At 56.5% G+C, this 15,967-nt stretch overlaps 2 protein-coding genes across 2 annotated transcripts; both read right to left on the bottom strand.

Moving 5' to 3' along the window:
- Positions 1-6,807: 6,807 nt before the first annotated feature.
- LOC121087135 (granzyme E-like) lies at positions 6,808-11,531 on the bottom strand. The gene is made up of 5 exons (XM_040591816.1): positions 10,451-11,531; positions 10,189-10,336; positions 8,560-8,701; positions 8,202-8,438; positions 6,808-7,680 (listed from the first exon to the last, which is right to left on the bottom strand). The coding sequence occupies exons 1-5, from the start codon at positions 10,635-10,637 to the stop codon at positions 7,543-7,545; spliced, it is 852 nt and encodes a 283-aa protein (XP_040447750.1). The 5' UTR covers positions 10,638-11,531; the 3' UTR covers positions 6,808-7,542.
- Positions 11,532-13,515: 1,984 nt separating this feature from the next.
- LOC121087953 (mast cell protease 1A-like) lies at positions 13,516-15,598 on the bottom strand. Its single transcript, XM_040593500.1, has 5 exons — positions 15,486-15,598; positions 15,251-15,395; positions 14,945-15,080; positions 14,349-14,600; positions 13,516-13,997 (listed from the first exon to the last, which is right to left on the bottom strand). The coding sequence occupies exons 1-5, from the start codon at positions 15,568-15,570 to the stop codon at positions 13,863-13,865; spliced, it is 753 nt and encodes a 250-aa protein (XP_040449434.1). The 5' UTR covers positions 15,571-15,598; the 3' UTR covers positions 13,516-13,862.
- Positions 15,599-15,967: the final 369 nt, after the last annotated feature.

Here is a 15,967-nt window from a genome sequence, read left to right as displayed (position 1 = left end):
AAACCAAATGTGGTTTGGTAAATATAAGGTACAATATGCAATAACTATATATAACACACCGCAGTAATAATTCCGAAGCGTTGAATGGTGGCTGACTGGGGTTTTAGGCTGTGGGGATGCAATGGTGGCATCCTGACTTAAAATTTTACAGGATTTTTGAGGAGAATTGCGAAGTGAAATTGTCGATACTGCCTGCTGCCTCTGGCTGTAGTGTCAGTCCATTTTCGGGCACATTTCTTGCCGGGTGTACATTGCCAGTAACAGAAACGGTGAGCACAGACCTGCTTCCAGTCTTGGGTGTTAGCAACACAGGCTGCTTGAATTTATCCCTTTCGGAGTCCAGGGATGGATGATTGTGAAAGGGATTTCCCTGAGATGGACTTCCTAGGATTTAACTCTCCTTCCCTAGGATTGTTCCCCAGGAATTTCAGATGAAATCAGCTGGGAGAGGGTAGAGATGGCTGGTGTCCTCTGTCAGCTTTCCTGCATTTCCAGGGTGTTCTGCTCCCTGGGGCATCATTCCATGCGCAGGTGGAGCTGCAGGGACAGGACAGCCCGAGGTGCTGTTTGGCTTGAACCAGGAAGGTCATTCCATGATGCTGGCGGTGTTTGTGTGATTGCTGGTTTCTAATTAGGGGGGAACGTGCGTTGCTTTTCTCGGCAGCTCTGTGTTCTCGCCAGCTGCAAAGCATGAAATAATAGCTGAAAGAGGGGTGTGTTGAGGTTGTTTCCTCCGTGTGGGTCATGTGTTGTGCTGTTCTTTGCAAGGAGGGTATAATAGGTTTAAATAAAGCAAAAGTGACAGATTCAGACTCCAAGGAAGACGGTGAAGTCTTCAAACCAGTGCCCCACGTTCCCAGCTGACTGCAAGGGCTTTGCGTTCCTTGTGTCCCGGACTCCAGCAGCTTCTGCCGTGGTACGTGTGCAGGTTGCCCTGGTTGCCCAGCTTGCCACGGGCACGCGGCGCCGGTGCTGTCAGAAGCACCGCAGCTTATTCGGGCGCTCGAGTCCCTGCCTGCCTTGGAGCAGCCCAGGGAAAGAGGCAGCTGGGAGCAGCAGCCGATCTAGTGATCCACTCAGCTTGCTCGCAGTTGCCGTCTTTCCCAAGGGCTCCTCAAACACAAACGGAGTCGGAGTCGACTGTTCTCACCAAGGCGGTGTGCTCCGCTTGGCAGCTGGGGTTGAGCCCTCATCCCGTGCCGGAGGCGCCCCATCCCCCAGGAGAAGGCTTGGGAACGCCGGAGGGATGGTGGCATGGAGCAGCCTGGTTGCTGCCTGGACAATCCAGTCCCTTCCACCTGCAGCCGGCTCCCGAGGGAGCCGTGGGGAAGGAGGGCAGTCCCAGCTGGGCTGTGGGCCGGGGTTTCCCAGTTGGATGTGCTGGCACAGGGACTGGGATTCTCTTAGTGACGCAAGTCACTTCCAGCCTGGCCGTTGAGACGTCACTGCCAGCACAGAACAGGTCCTTGGGATTGTGCACGTAGCTGGACCCAGACGTTAAGGAAATACATTTCCATCTTTTTCATTTTAAAAAATCCTATGCAGGCTAAGAGGGTAAAGAAGAATTTGGGATTTGCCTTGTCCTTGGACAGCCATTGTCCTCATAGCAGGAGAAAGCTCTTCTCTTTGAGCATCACGCTTGTTCCCTTGGGAAAGCTAGGGAGGCACCTGCCTAGCGTGAGAAGGATAAAGTGCCGTATGAAACTTGTAAAGCAGGAATAGAACGCCTCCCTCCTTTTACTTCAGCGTTTTGTCCCACGTCTAACCTGACCCCAGGTTCCGCAGGACCCTCCAGGTGGGTCGCAGGCACGGCACCAGCTTGGCCATGGGAATGGCAGCCCTCGGTGCAATGTCACTGTCACCAGGAGTGACTGCCTGCACCCCAGGCTTGGCAAGGGACATCCATCTAGCGCTTGGGGCTTCTAATTTCTATTTTTGTTTCCCTGTGCAGCACATCTGTCCTCTGAAGGCTGCCGGGTCCTGCCTGCCGTCCCATCGCCTCCTCTCACCGCACCGAGCGGTCACTGCCGTAAGCGCCGGAGAGCTCAAGGGTGGAACATGGGAATTGTGGGTCCCTCCATCGCAGAAGCCACTTTCTTCTGGCGTGAAGGCACCTGAAGAAATGCTGCGATTCCCAGTTTTTGAAGGTAGCGCTGTGGAATGCAGGCGGTGAGGAAGATTTATTTATTTATTTTTAATAATACAGCATGTCCATGTCCCTGCCAAACAAAAGCAATAAGAAGTGATGGGAAATAATCAGGATGGAAATGAAGGTTTCCAGAAACTACCTTGGACAAAATCCTCTTTCATCTTTCTCTCTGGTTTATTTAACCAGATTATTTATTTATTTATTTATTTAATGGTTTATTTATTTATTTGAAAATAAATTGTACGTGTGGACTCCTGTCCGTGATATCTCGGTAGCTTCCCAGTGAGCTGTCAGCTGCGTACTCTTCCCAGGTATAGTTGTCTTTGAGCCGTTTTATCTTCTGGGATGCAGTCCGACCAGGAATTCAAGCCTCTCCAAGCAATTTTTGTAACATCTGGATCACCTTGGGTTGAGAACTCGCGGCTTCTGAAGAGGCTTTGTGGTTCCCATGCTGGACCGTGTGACGAGGCTCAGCGCTGGGGCTGTGCAGACGCGCTGGGATGCGGCTCCGCAGGGGCTGCAGCTGCAGCCTTGGGGGCTGTTCTGTGTGCTCCATCGGGTGCTATGACCTGTTGTCACCTGCCTGCCGCTCCTCTGCGTGCTCCCAGAATTGCTCCTGGCATCATCTCAGGTGTGGATCCGTAGCTCCTGGCCATGGAAATAGGTGGTGGTTGGTGTGAAGCATCCAAAAAGTCTCCCCCGCTGTGCTGGTTGGCATGCAGGGCTCGGTTTCTAATACTGCAAACAGCTGACAGCTTCGGTGAGGCTCTTTGCAAAGTAGGGGTGAGGTGGGATGAGAACATCCTTGGAATTATTCTGGAAAGTACTCAGCAAGGCTGACACTTTGCAACTTCGGAGCAGATTAAATGTTGCAAAGAACCCTAGGGGAAGGAGGTGCCTTTCTCAGCTTAGCCACGAATTTACGCTCTGTCAAAAAAGGGGTTTTTTAGAGGTAAGTTTTCGGGATGAATTTGGAAGTTGTTCAGACAAAACCTTGAAGAACGGGTGCTGTTGCTAACCCAAAGAGGGCACTGTGTGCATGTAAAACCCACAGCACAAATGCACGCTCTGTGCGACATCATTATCCGCAGCAAAAGTCCCCAATAACTTTGTTCAGTTAGAGCTTTTCTTCGTCACGTGAATGCCCTGGGGGGCTTTTGTGGAAAAAAACCACTTCACTCTTGTTTTCCAGTATAACCAGGCACAAAAATCTCTTGCATCTTTGAGTACGGTTTCTTTCTGGACACACTGATCTTGGGGTTGAGTCTGTGGGGTTTGTGCCTCAATGACACGGTGGTTGGATGTTCTCACAAGCTACGGGGTCCTGTGGGAAGAGGTGGCGTGGTTAAAGCATGGGGACAGGGGTAGCATCCCAGTTCTGTTTCCGTTATTGCTACTTTGACTTCACCCTTTTACGGACTGGCAAAGATCTGAGATAAAATGGCGTGTAGCAGTGGTGCCTTCCAGCCTGGCCACGGTCTGGGCTCTTGTCACCTTTCTTACAGCGAGGGTCAGTGTTCTGGCTGCCCACATGGTCTGTGGCTTGGACCAGGGCCAAAGCCTTTGCTTCTAAGCCAGTTGGTGCAGCTGACTTGTGTCCGAGCTCCTGGTGGATATCACCTTCTGGAATGGACTGGTTGCATCCACGTGCACACCAACGGGTCTAGATCTCTTTGGCACCCCATGTCACCCGCGGTCAGAAAACACACAGGGCTTTGACTTCAGCAATATTTTTTTCTTCTTCTGTTGAAATCTGCAAGGAAGAAGGAAACGTGGTGTCGTAGCCCTTAGTTACACTGTGACATCCAGTGTATGCCTGCTTTGGGAGGTGGTGTAAAGATGCACGCGAAGGGGGGCAGCTTAATGCATGAATAATAAATAACATTTATTTTTAAAATAATAAATTTATTTTTAATCATTTTAAAATAATTTATATAATTTACATTATAAATATAAGAAGACATATATTCTATAAATACAGTAATAAAAATGAATATAATAATAAAAATAAAATTTAAAAAGTATTTTTAAAAAATAGAAAATAAATAGAAAATAAATAGAAAATAAAAGCATGATGCTTGCCAGACAGCTCCAACACTGGCTACAGGCAGAGAAAGTCAAGTTTGGCGCTACCTTCCTCCACGCTGTCCATCTGGGAATGCACTTGCCTCGCTGGAGGAACCTGGCTGGCTGACTCAGCAGAGAACTGAAGATGAGCTAGCATGCGTGCTGCGGAGGATGAGTGGAACGTGGCTTGAGAAGGAGCCAAACACGATGCAGACACGTGGCACAGCCCTGCGGGCAAAGGGACAGGCTGCTGCTTTGCACCGGGGCTCCCCGAGGTTTTCGGTCCGATCCAGAGTTGGCAGCTGAGGGCTCTTACATTGCCGGTGCTCAGGATGTGCTGCAGAGCCCGATGCCTACAGGCGACAAGGAGCACCGCTTCTCAGTGCCGAACGGGGCGGCGGGGTGAAGCTCCCGTAAAGCTTTGAGCCCTTGGAGCACGGCAAGTGCGTGGGATTCCCCTTCTCCCAAACAAACAACCGTCCCGCACCCTGCCTCTCCCCTCCGCACCGAGCCCTTGGGGGCTCTTGGCTGCCTCTTGGAAATAGGGCAGCACCCACCATAGCATCCTCTGCTTCTGCTTGGGCTGGGAGCTGCTGCGCTTATCAGAAGCAGGCCCTTTGCCCTCTGTGCCTTCTGTGACTCGAGTGCTGCCTGCATCTTGAATTTCAGGTAGCTGAGCTCCAGCTGGCCCTGGTATTCCCTCTTCTTGTGCTCTGCCCCAGGGCCGGCTTCTGCTCCTGTGCTCTTGGCAGGCGGGTGCATTTGAGATGGTGTTTAGTAGCTTGCTTGCTAGCTGGTGACCTGTTGAGATGTGGCAGCACAGCCCTGGGGGGCTCTGCATCCACGATCCCTGCCTGAGCCGTGGTCCCAGGCACTGCCTGCCCGAAGGGACGGACACCACGTCCCTGCCTCTGGCCGACCCTCCGTCCCGGCAGCATCACAGACATGGGTGGGCATCGGTCGGAGCAGAGCAAATAGATCTGCTGCTCCGAGAGCGTGATTGCTCTCATCTCTCTGCCCCCCGCAGTGACCGTTGCCTGGAAGCCAACAGCGAGGAGGTCCCAGCCTGTGCCAGGAGGTGCTGGTGAAGGGGCTCGTCCGCCGGTTGGGGCAGGTGGGTGAGTGCCAGCGAGGAGCGCGGCCATGCCTGCCATCAGCGCTCTGCCGCAGGGCTGGGAGCCTGGCAGAGCGCTCTCGGAGGATGGAGAGCTGGGTGGCTGACCGGGGGGGACACAGCAGCCTCTGCATGTGCCCTGCTCTGGCTCTGGAGGACTCCATGGACCCCCTTTCTGAGCAAACCAAACCTCCTGGAGGACACGATCGCTGCCTGAGACACAGCCCAGCGCTTCTCCTGCGGTAACGCTCTCCTCCGGGCAGCAGCGGGGCCGGAGCAGCCGAAGGTCTGAGCCATCGGCACGAGGTGCTGCTCCCCGGGGTGGCTGGCAGCCCGAGCCAGATGGGCACAGCCTGGTGACAACCTTGTGGCACACACAGCCTGGTGAAAGCCTGCTGACAGCCTGGTGGCACAGCCTGGTGATACAGCCTGGTGACAAAACCTGGTGACAGCCTGATGGTACAGCCTAGTGGCACAGCCTGGTGACACACACAGCCTGGTGGCACAACCTAGTGGCGGTCTGGTGGCACAGCCTGGTGACACAGCCTGGTGGCACAGCCTGGTGACAGCCTGGTGGCAGCCTGGTGACACACACAGCCTGGTGGCACAGCCTGGTGACAGCCTGGTGGCAGCCTGGTGATGCACACAGCCTGGTGGCAGCCTGGTGATGCACACGGCCTGGTGGCACAGCCTGGTGACACACACAGCCTGGTGGCACAACCTGGTGAAAGCCTGGTCACAGCCTGGTGATACAGCCTGATGACAAAACCCGGTGACAGCCTGATGGTACAGCCTAGTGGCACAGCCTGGTGACACACACAGCCTGGTGGCACAACCTAGTGGCGGTCTGGTGGCAGCCTGGTGACACACACAGCCTGGTGGCAGCCTGGTGATACACACAACCTGGTGATGCACACAGCCTGGTGGCACACACAACCTGGTGACACACACAGCCTGGTGACACACACAGCCTGGTGGCACGCACAGCCTGCTGACACAGCCTGTCTCCTGGAGCACTCGGGCATCACTGGTCTGTGCCACACCAGCGTGTGCCCTGCTTCACCGCGCGCTGTGGCCAGGCTGCCCCTCGGTGGGGTGGCTCGTTCTGCCCCGTGCAACACCAGCGGGCACACCTAGCCCTGGGCACCCCTGTGCTCAGTGCCCCCTCCCCTCTGTACTTTTATTTTCCTGCCTGATGACACTGTGGCATGCTGGGGGGAGATGATTTCCTACCAGACGACAGAAGACCACCATCTGCAGTTCCACCTGAGCGCTCCACGCTGGGGAGAGGAGGCCAGGAGGCTTCCCCTGCCCTGAGAACCAGGCTTGGCACCTCTTCTGGGGGTTGAGGTGGGACCTACCACTGCTTGGGGTAGAAACTTCCAGGCTGGGATTCGGCTGTTTGAGCAGTGACTTTCTTCTGAGCGGTTCAGGACTGCGACCGAGAGAAATCCAAATCGCAGAAGGAAAAAGGCTGTCCAGTGCGGATGCGATTTATTGGGTTTAGGTATTCGTACAACACCGGAGCTACAGCAAGAGGAAAGGAGGCAGCAGGTTTCAGAGGTAGGGGACAGCAGCAGCAGTAGTGAAGCAGGAGCTGAAAGGATCCTCCTTGGAGCTGGGGCAACCCTCTAACCCCGGGGCTTGGGCAAAGGACAGCAGGCATCTGACGCCACAAACCCAAGGGGCAAGGAGAAGCTGCTCTTTGGTTGCCCCCACCTGATCGTGTTGCCTTCCCCAGTGGGCAGCACACATCCCAACAGCTACCGTCACCTCCCGCAGGGCTGTCCTGCTGCTCCTCTCTGCAGCTGTAGCCACAAGCAGCTTGACGAAGGGGGTAAAATCAGAGCAGCAAAGTCTGGCGGCACGCACGGCATGCACGGTGCAAAAGGCACACATGGTGCAAATGGCACACACAGTGTAAACGTCATGCACGGTGCAAAAGGCACACATGGTGCGAACGGCACGCACGGTGCAAACGGCACGCACGGTGCAAACGGCACTCCGCGGCTGGCCTAGGGAGCAAATGCAGTCAAGATGCGACCTCTGCGCCGAGCCCCCCGCTGCTGTTTGGCTTTGCCACAGAGAAGTCCTTGCCATGTCCGTGAGCATCAGTGGAAGACGTTTCCCAGGGAGAAAGGAAGAAAAAGCAAGTGGGCAGGGGGCCCTGAAGCATGAGCTTTGCAGGGCAGCAGCTGCGGGGAGGGGAGGGTCACGCTGACTTCATGACGCTGTTGACCCAGGGAAGGAAAGGAGCGATGTGCGTGTAGAAACCCGGCCAATTGTCATGCCTATAGGAGAAGATGCCGTAGGCTTTGTTGTTGCAGACGAGTGGATCCCCAGCATCGCCCTGTAAAATGGAGGAGGAGAATGGGTCAGTGCTGGTTTCTCTGGTGTCCCCAGGAAAAAGGTGTGTTTGCAAAGAGCAGGGAGGCTGCAAAAATCAGCCCGGGGGCTGCCCTGGGAGAAGTTTGGCCTCGCAATGGATGGGGATGGCTCTGGCTCCAAAATGGGCAGTTTTGCCTGGGATAGCACGAGGTCCACCACAACTACATCGGGAAAAATGCTGAAGCTGAAGGTACCGCTTCATTTCTGCCCTTCTGCTGGCTGCAGGGCACTGCAAAGTGCACCCAGACCAGCTACCAGATTTAGGGCAACCCCCTCTGGCCAAGCTGTTCAAGCAAGAGGGAGGGATGCTGGTGAGGAAGCGTGGACTGGGGGTGGGGTGGGCGGGAAGAGAGGAGAGTGAGGGGAAACAAGAAGCAATTTTAGACCCTTTTCAGCAAAGTTTTTTAGCCCAGATCAGGTTTGTGCCCAGCACCTGTCTGCAACCTCCCCCACTGCCTTCTAATCCCAAAGTCGGAGACTGACCTTCTCAGGTGCCCCAGCAGATCCACTGCTGTGGCCACAAATCAAGTTTTCAGCAAGCCCAGGGTAGCGGTTGAGGCAGTCCCTTTGTTTGATGATGGTGACAGTGGCTTCGCGTAACGTGGCAGCAGGCGTTTTGTAGCCCCAGCCGGCTATGCTGCACGCAGTCCCACCACGGACTCTGGATTTTTCAAAGGGAATGGTCCTGACGTAGCTGTTGCTGGTGGCATTACCTTTCAGCTGGGCAAGGGGACAGAAAACACAAAAAGTGATGCTTGGTCTGTAAATGCTCCGTGACGAAGGGTGTCCCCTCCCGCTCCAGGGCTGCAGCCCAGCAGGACCACGCAGATGCTCTGGTTACCTTCAGGAGGAGGATGTCGTTTCCTTTCTTCGGGCTCATGAAGTTGGGGTGACAGTGATACTCTTGGACTTCGAATGTTTGCCAGCTTTCTTCTCGCTTCTGGATGGTGTGGGCTCCAAGGATGACAGTCAGGGGTTTGTGTCTGGTAAAACGAAGCACAGCGAGTGTCATCAGCTTTCTCCTGTCTTCTCTGGGGCACATCTCCCGGAGGCACGGCTGGGATTTAGAGAGGAATGGTGGGAGCAAGGAGCTCCACCGGTGAATCTACCCAGTAGAGCAAATTCCCATCTGGCAGACCAGAGTGCTGCAAGGGTTACGTTACCTCTGGATCTCAAGCCCAGCAGATTCAGGCTGCTGCTGCTGCTGCTGCTGCTGCTGCTGCTGCTGTGTACCACGGTATGTGGACTGGTCTGGGCTTCACAGACACATGGAGACCCATGGCACCAGGGAGGGGGTCCTACAACAAGACCCTGCTCCAGGCCAATGTACCTTTACTGGCCTCTGCATCATCTGCAGAAGGGGCTGCCTTAGGGAAACTGGGAGGGACCCTGGCTGCGGGTGGGAGTCCCTCTCCATCTAGCAGGTGGGACCTGGGCATCCAGGCTCCTGGGTGCTGCTGACCCTCCTTTCTGCTGCTCCGGTGTGGGGCTGGCCCTTAGCCGGGGTTACTGGCACCAGGGCAGAGCCACCAGCCCCAAGGAGTGGAGTAGCTACACCCAGTCGTATGTATCTAAAATGCCCTCTTGCCTGTCCATGCCCCAGTTTCTCCAGCTGCAGGGGTGGAAGAGACCTGGGCAAGAAGAGATCATCAATTCTGATAACAGTCTTAGAGGTCTTTAGTGGTGGCAGAAAGGGCAAAAACTGACACCAGTGGTCCCTGCTATGCCAGCAGGTCAGTGACAGCAAGGGAAGAAGCCGGTCTGATTTCCTGCTGTTGACATCCAGGAAGAATAAAATGAGGCATGGAGGGGGAATAAAAAAATAAAGAGAAGTATCTGAACATGGGCTGGGGGGGAGATGGGGAAGGATGGCTCACGGGAGCCATCAGACACAGCCTGGCTCCTCCAGTGCTGTCCCCACAGCCCTGCCCTGTCCCAGCCTGCGCTCCCTGCTAGGGAAAGACTTTGGCCACAGCCATGAAGGAGTTGACTCAAACCTGTCAGTCCTCCCATCTAGGAGATATCACCTGGATCCTCCCATCTAGGAGATGTTACCGGGATCCTCCCATCTAGGAGATGTCACCTGGATCCTCCCATCTAGGAGATGTTACCAGGATCCTCATCCCATCTAGGAGATGTTACCGGGATCCTCATCCCATCTAGGAGATGTTACCCAGATCCTCGCATCTAGGAGGTGTCACCTGGATCCTCCTTCCATCTAGGAGATGTTACCCGGATCCTCACATCTAGGAGATGTTGCCCAGATCCTCCTCCCTTCTAGGAGATGTTACCCGGATCCTCCCATCTAGGAGATGTTGCCCAGATCCTCCTCCCATCTAGAAGATGTCACATGGATCCTCCCATCTAGGAGATGTTACCCGGATCCTCCCATCTAGGAGATGTCACCTCGATCACAGCAGTGTGACAATCTTGTTGTGCCAGGTGCTGTACAAACATAGCGAAAACTTACTCGAAGCACTGAGCCGCTGTCATCACCCAGTTTGGGGCCACTAGGAAGCCTCCACAGAAACGGTTGTTGGTTCCTTGCAGATAGGCCATGTAGGGGGTGGAGCGAGCCTTGGCTTCACCTCCTCCCTCCATCCGATTCCAGGAATTACCTGCAATGGATGGGATTGAGGATGAGGGGATCAGAGGACACAGGGCACAGGACGTGCTGGCTGGGATTTCTTCCTTCCCCAGCCCTATCTGCGCCTCCCGGCCGCTCGACTTACTGGTTTTAGCTGGGGGACACGCCATCAGCAGGAGGGAGAGCAGGAGTTTCTGCTGGTGCTTCATCATCGTGTTCTCTGCCTCAGTGGATCCCTTAGAGGTGAGGCTGCAGCTGGGGTCTCTTCCTGCTCCCAGCAAGGTTTTATAGCCCGAGACTGAACTCCAGGAAACCGCAGCAGCCAGACTCATCTGATTAATCTATTTGCAAATTGCACGCCTCAGCTATCTGAGAGGGGAATTCAGTCAGCCTGAGCCTCCAGCATCAACCCACCTTCAGTTTGGGCCTGATCTGGGGTATCTGATGTCATTCGAGACCCAGAGGCAATTTTAACCCCTCGCCTTCCAGCCAGGAGCTGCAGGGAGTGAAGTGACCCACCTTCACCGCTCTGCCCTCGGAGCTCGGATTTGTTGTACACTTGCAGGCTCTCTCGCTTTTTATCCCCAGCCCTGCAAGACCCCCCTTTCTCACTCAATATACAAGTTCCCAAGACCATGTGGTGGCAGCTGAGGACCTTCCTCTCCTCCTCAGGAGGGGTGGTGCTGGCTAATAGGGCAAAATCGGTGTGATTTATCACGTCACACCGGTCACGGCTGTGAGAGGGCAAGAAGGTGGCAGGGCAGCTAAGCCTGCGGCCACAGGGTCTCTGTTCTGCACCAGCTGCTGCCTCGGGGCTCTGCTTTGTACAGCAAACTGTATTTTAAATGTTTCTTTCCAGATGTCATCGCTCGCTGGCAAATTGTGGAGTTCGCTGTTCCTTCACCAGCCGGTGTGAGGGGGGACAGGAGGATGCTCCCCTGGCCCTGGGCTGGGGGCTCGTGTTCCCTCTGGTGTGTTGAGGGTGGATGGACACGGGGATGCAAGCGTGGGTCCCTGCCCCTCCACTGGCGAGAGCTAACCCGATGAGACGTCTCCCTGCGGCTGGTCTTGTTCCTCCGGGACGGGTCCCATCCCAGCGTGTCCCAGCCAGCCGCCCCCCTGGCCAGCAGGGATTTTTCTGCAGCGGGCGGCTGGCGGGGATCTGTCTTCCTTGGACCAAGCCCTGTGGCAGCTGCACCTCCTTCTCCTCCAGCCCACGGTGAGAGGGACTGCGCTGGAGGAAAGGCTGGTGGCAAACCAGTGAACCCGCTCCCTCCACCCCCAGGATGTCCCCTTGGCCCCCCCAGTGGCACCAGTGCACAGGCTCCAGCAAAAGGTGGGAGACGGGCAGGTCCGCGCGCTCGGCCCAGCAGCGGTTCCTTCCTTTGGCTGCGATGAAACGGGGTTGACGCGTCCTCGCTGCCCCCACCGACTGCCCGTAAACCTGCTTTCCTGCCTGCCCCCAGTTTCGCTGGGCAAACCCCATGATGAAGCGAGAAGCTGCCATTCTCGTGCAAAGCCTGCAGCAGCTGGAGCTTCAAGGAAAACCCTGACGTGACAAAGATTTGTGCGACGCCGATAAGCAGCTGCAGCCTTCCCGCTTGCAGATCTCCTCGCTGATAGCAGCTGTGAGCAGAAGCCCAAACCATGGAGCCTTCTTGGTTTCCCCAGGGTGGCGTGGGGGGTGTAGGCAAAAGTGGCAGAGTTTCCTATTCCTTCTTCATCCCGAGGAAGAACACGGAGTGAGGGCAGACACCCAGGGCCAGACTGGAGGCTGCCTCCTCCCTCTGATGGTGGTGGGAGCCTTGGTAAGACCATGAGAACACGGAGAACATCCCTTTCCCTTAAATCGCACATGGTTTCTGAATGTTTAAAATTCCCCCCTGGGTTTCCCCCCTTACAAAGCTTTCTGGTTTCTTGAACTTGCACAGTTGTCTGCCAGCCTGCCCCAGGGAGTTCTGCAGCTCGGTTATTTACTGATGCACCATCTCTTCCCCTTGTCATTGCCTCCAGGAAGGTGCCTAGTGGCTCTCCTGTCTGTATACCATCAGAAACGAGCTGGAACAAGGGAGACCAGGGCTCAGAGTGTTAGGCAAGTCGCTTTACACCCAGTGTAGGTTGTGGAAGGAGGGGCTGGTGCAATTTACTCAGAGTCTAGTGCAGGGGCTGTCTGAAAATGGTGCTAGAGCATCCTTTGTGGGGAGGAGAAGCTCACCTCTGAGCATCACCCGGCTGCGGGAAGCATCACAAGCTCTTTTGGTTTTGTGCTACTGCCAGAACAGTGTGCTGGTGATGCACCACTGGGGCTGGGCTTGCCTTCCGGAGAGGGACAGGGACGTGCCACCAAGCTCCAAGGCAGAGAGCCCCCAGCTACAGCTCGCCCTTGCCTCCTCCAGGGGAAGAGTTGGGCTCTCCCGCGACGGCTGGCATGGGAGGAAAGGAGGAGGTGGCATGGGGCCAGGCGCTTTTGGGACCCCAGGTCCCTTGTCAAGCCTTTCAGTACAGCCCTTTCAGAGACGGCACCAACGTCTCTACCCAGGACACCACGTGGCTGTTCGGGAGATGGAGGATTGTAGCTGCTGGGGGATGGCAGAGGCAAAGACACAGAGCACCGGTATGGAACAGCTTTGAGTATGTCTCCTCTCTGGGATCCCAAAGCCCTGCCCCTGGCATCTCAGCTGCCACCCAACCTGTGCCCAAGGGGGGACAGAAACAGCACAGTCCACCAAAAGTCCAGCTCCCTTCACCCGCTGGAGACTCTTACAGCTGGAAAGATTAGCCTTGGTTCCCCCCGTGACCCAGCCTATTGTCTTGGCTGCCAGATGTCCTAGGGTGCAACATCACCCAGGCACGAGGTCCCTGCAGAGGGGACAGTCACTGCTTTGCAGGGGATGGCAGCTTTTGACCCTGGTACCTGCTGACACACGCATCCCAGCTGACAGCTGCTCCCAGGCGGATGGTGACATCGCTGAATGCCGTGTGTGAGTGTCACTTTTCCCAGCCTGTTTCTACCTGGGCTGTTTCTCTCCCTGCCACACACTCACCCCCCCTGACCCCCCCAAGGGTGACTGTAGCTCTTGTCTTCCAAGTCTGCCAGCAACGCAGTGGCCGCAGAGCTACGACCGTGTCCCAACAGGCTGGGCACCCACTTCCACCAGCCCGACCCTCCCTCCCTTCTCCCCGGGGCAAGGCAGGAGGAAGGAGACAAGCTGGGAAATGCAGCTCTGGGTTTACTGTGGGTGGTGGAACGTGCAGCGAGGTTCAAGCAGGGACAGGGCTGTTTCTGAAGGCAGCAGGGTCTGTTGTAGCACAGGCTCTTTCTGGGGCCGGCTGGGATGATCTCTGCTTCTGCCAGAGAGGTTGGACATGGCCCTGACCTGCTGCCTGCAGTGGGCAGGGAATGGGACAGCCGGCAGCCTTGGAACGGAAAGAACGGGACCCCTGTGCCCCCGATCGGGACCCTCGGGTTCCCAAGGAGAGAGGAGGGGGTCAAGCCTTCAGTAGGGGCAGGAAGGAAACCAGCGCAGTCTCCAGTGCTGGAGCGAGTGCTGCTGCTGCTACTTCTTCAGGGTTTTTCTGATCCAGGGCAGGTAGTTGGAGATGCGGGCGTAGACCCCGGGCGGGCTGTCATACCCGAAGGAAACGATGCCTTGTGCCACGTTCTTGCACACCAGGGGCCCCCCAGAATCTCCCTGAGGACAGGGGAGAGGTTGGGTTTAGAGTTTCCCTGCGTTGGGTTTCCCTGCGGAACAGGTTTCACCTTGGTCCCCCCCTGCCCAGGCACTGCCAGCAGGGCTGTGGTTCTGCCCCTGCCCCACGGCTCTGCCGCTGCCCCCCGCCCAGCTGGAGGAGCCATCCAGAGCAGGCGAGCTGGGGCTCTGCCCCCAGGACTGTGCATGGACCGTGGTGTCAGGGCATCCAGAAGAGCTAGTCCACATGGGAGCTACAAATCGAACACTTGTCACCTCTCCTGGGGACCAGCCGAGCCTGTGCCAGCAGCAGCCCCTGCCACCAGAGACCCCCAGGCTGCCAGCAGCCCGTACCTGGCTGGAATCGCTGAGCTGGTGGAAGCTGCCGGCACAGACCATGCCTCTGTTGAGATGTGGATAGAAGCGGATGCATTTCCTGCGGCTGTAGATGGAGACTTTGGTTTCAAAGAGCTTGTTGGTCACCTGGTCATCATCGATCAGCCCCCAGCCAGCTATGCTGCACTTGGTGCCCGTGGGGAGGTCGCTGCTGGTCTTGGGCAGTGGAATGGTCTTGACGTAGTCATTGAGAGTGGCCTTTGCTGTCAGCTGGGAGAAGGCAAGAGGTTTGGAGAAGGCTGGGAGTGGAGTAGCCAAAGGACACCGTGCGCAGAGGGAGGGGAGGTCTAGCAGGACATAACAGCACCGCAAGCTCTGGTGAGCTGATGTGAATGGGGCATGTGGCTCCAAGCTCTGCTCACGGTTCCCTCCCGAGTGCTTCCCGTTCCTGCCTGCCTCCGGCACTCCTGGGCAGAACCAGCTGACAGTTTGCAGAAGGAGCCAACAGCAAAAAGCCACTGTGCCCAGGACTTGCTAGACCCACAGCCCCACGCTACCCTCTGCCCCCCCCCCCCCCCCCCCCCCCCCCCCCCGCAGCTGCAGGACTGCCTTGCCTTGAGCAGCATGATGTCGTTAGACACGGTCTCAGGGTCATATTCTGGGTGCCGGTGGTATCTGAGAACTCCCCGGGTCTGCTGGGTCCTTTCGGGTTTGTGGATGTCGTGAGCCCCCAGGATGACCGTGGCGTTTCTTGCCATGGCAACAGAGGGGAGAAGAGGGAAAAACAGGTTGGGTCTGACCCATGTCCCTCCCCAGCTGCTCAGCACAGGAGGAAGAACCTACTCCAAAACCGCTCCAGGGATAGACCTCGCAGGTTAGGGGAGGAAGAAGGGGATAAAGCCCCTGGGTGAGGTACTCACCCCTTGCAGTGCGCAGCCGTCATCACCCAGTCGGGGGCCACCAGGAAGCCTCCGCAGGCTGACATCCCTAGCTTCAGGTATGCCATGTAAGGGTGGGAGTGGGGCTGAGCCTCATGGCCCCCCACAATCCCACCCCGTAGAGCACCTAAAAGACACCCCACCGCAAGATGAGCCGCTGGCTGCTGAGGTCAGAGCCCACACCAGCCGCCTTGCTCACGGCATCCTCCCAGCTTACTGGTGCTGGCCCACGGGCAGGAAAGCAGGAGCAGCAGGGCCAGCAATGCCAGCAGTGCCAGGGGTTGGGGCTGGGGCTGGCACATCTCTTCCCGCAGCTGGACACTCCTTCCAAGACATGTAGGAGTCTGTCTCCTAGTGCCCAAGGGCTGGTTTTATACCCTGGGACCAGCTGTACCCAGCAGCCAGGAAACCATGTGTGATGGCCTGATTGTGCTAATCTGGGCCAGCGCAGCATCCCTGCAAATCTATCTGCATCTCTGCTGCCCAGGCCTGCTCACACGCCCCACGTGCCCTGAGGCTGTGATTGAGGAGTGATAGAGGGGGACAGAAGGGCCAGGGCAGAGGGACTGTGATGTGCCATGGTCCCAAAGCCTCAGGGCTGCTGCCCAGGAGAGGTGTCCTAGGGGATTTTTGAGATGTGATTCAGCATTTCTCCGGCAGTTTGGCTGCAGGAAAAATCACGTTCGCTGCTTCAAAGTG

This window comes from Falco naumanni, chromosome 4, assembly GCF_017639655.2.
Source record: "Falco naumanni isolate bFalNau1 chromosome 4, bFalNau1.pat, whole genome shotgun sequence".
Lineage (NCBI taxonomy): Eukaryota > Metazoa > Chordata > Aves > Falconiformes > Falconidae > Falco > Falco naumanni.
The sequence above is the reverse complement of the archived record's forward strand: the minus strand, read 5'-3'. Positions and strand labels throughout refer to the sequence as shown.

Excerpts from the sequence above, each read along its gene's own strand:
- LOC121087135 (XM_040591816.1), bottom strand. The coding sequence starts at position 10,637 with ATGAGTCTGGCTGCTGCGGTTTCCTGGAGTTCAGTCTCGGGCTATAAA. Across the intron at positions 8,439-8,559 it reads ACGACATCCTCCTCCTGAAG|CTGAAAGGTAATGCCACCAG; the intron begins GTAACCAGAGCA and ends CCCCTTGCCCAG. Across the intron at positions 7,681-8,201 it reads CTGCTGGGGCACCTGAGAAG|GGCGATGCTGGGGATCCACT; the intron begins GTCAGTCTCCGA and ends TCCATTTTACAG.
- LOC121087953 (XM_040593500.1), bottom strand. The coding sequence starts at position 15,570 with ATGTGCCAGCCCCAGCCCCAACCCCTGGCACTGCTGGCATTGCTGGCC. Across the intron at positions 15,396-15,485 it reads CTGCCCGTGGGCCAGCACCA|GTGCTCTACGGGGTGGGATT; the intron begins GTAAGCTGGGAG and ends GGTGTCTTTTAG. Across the intron at positions 13,998-14,348 it reads AGCTCAGCGATTCCAGCCAG|GGAGATTCTGGGGGGCCCCT; the intron begins GTACGGGCTGCT and ends CCCTGTCCTCAG.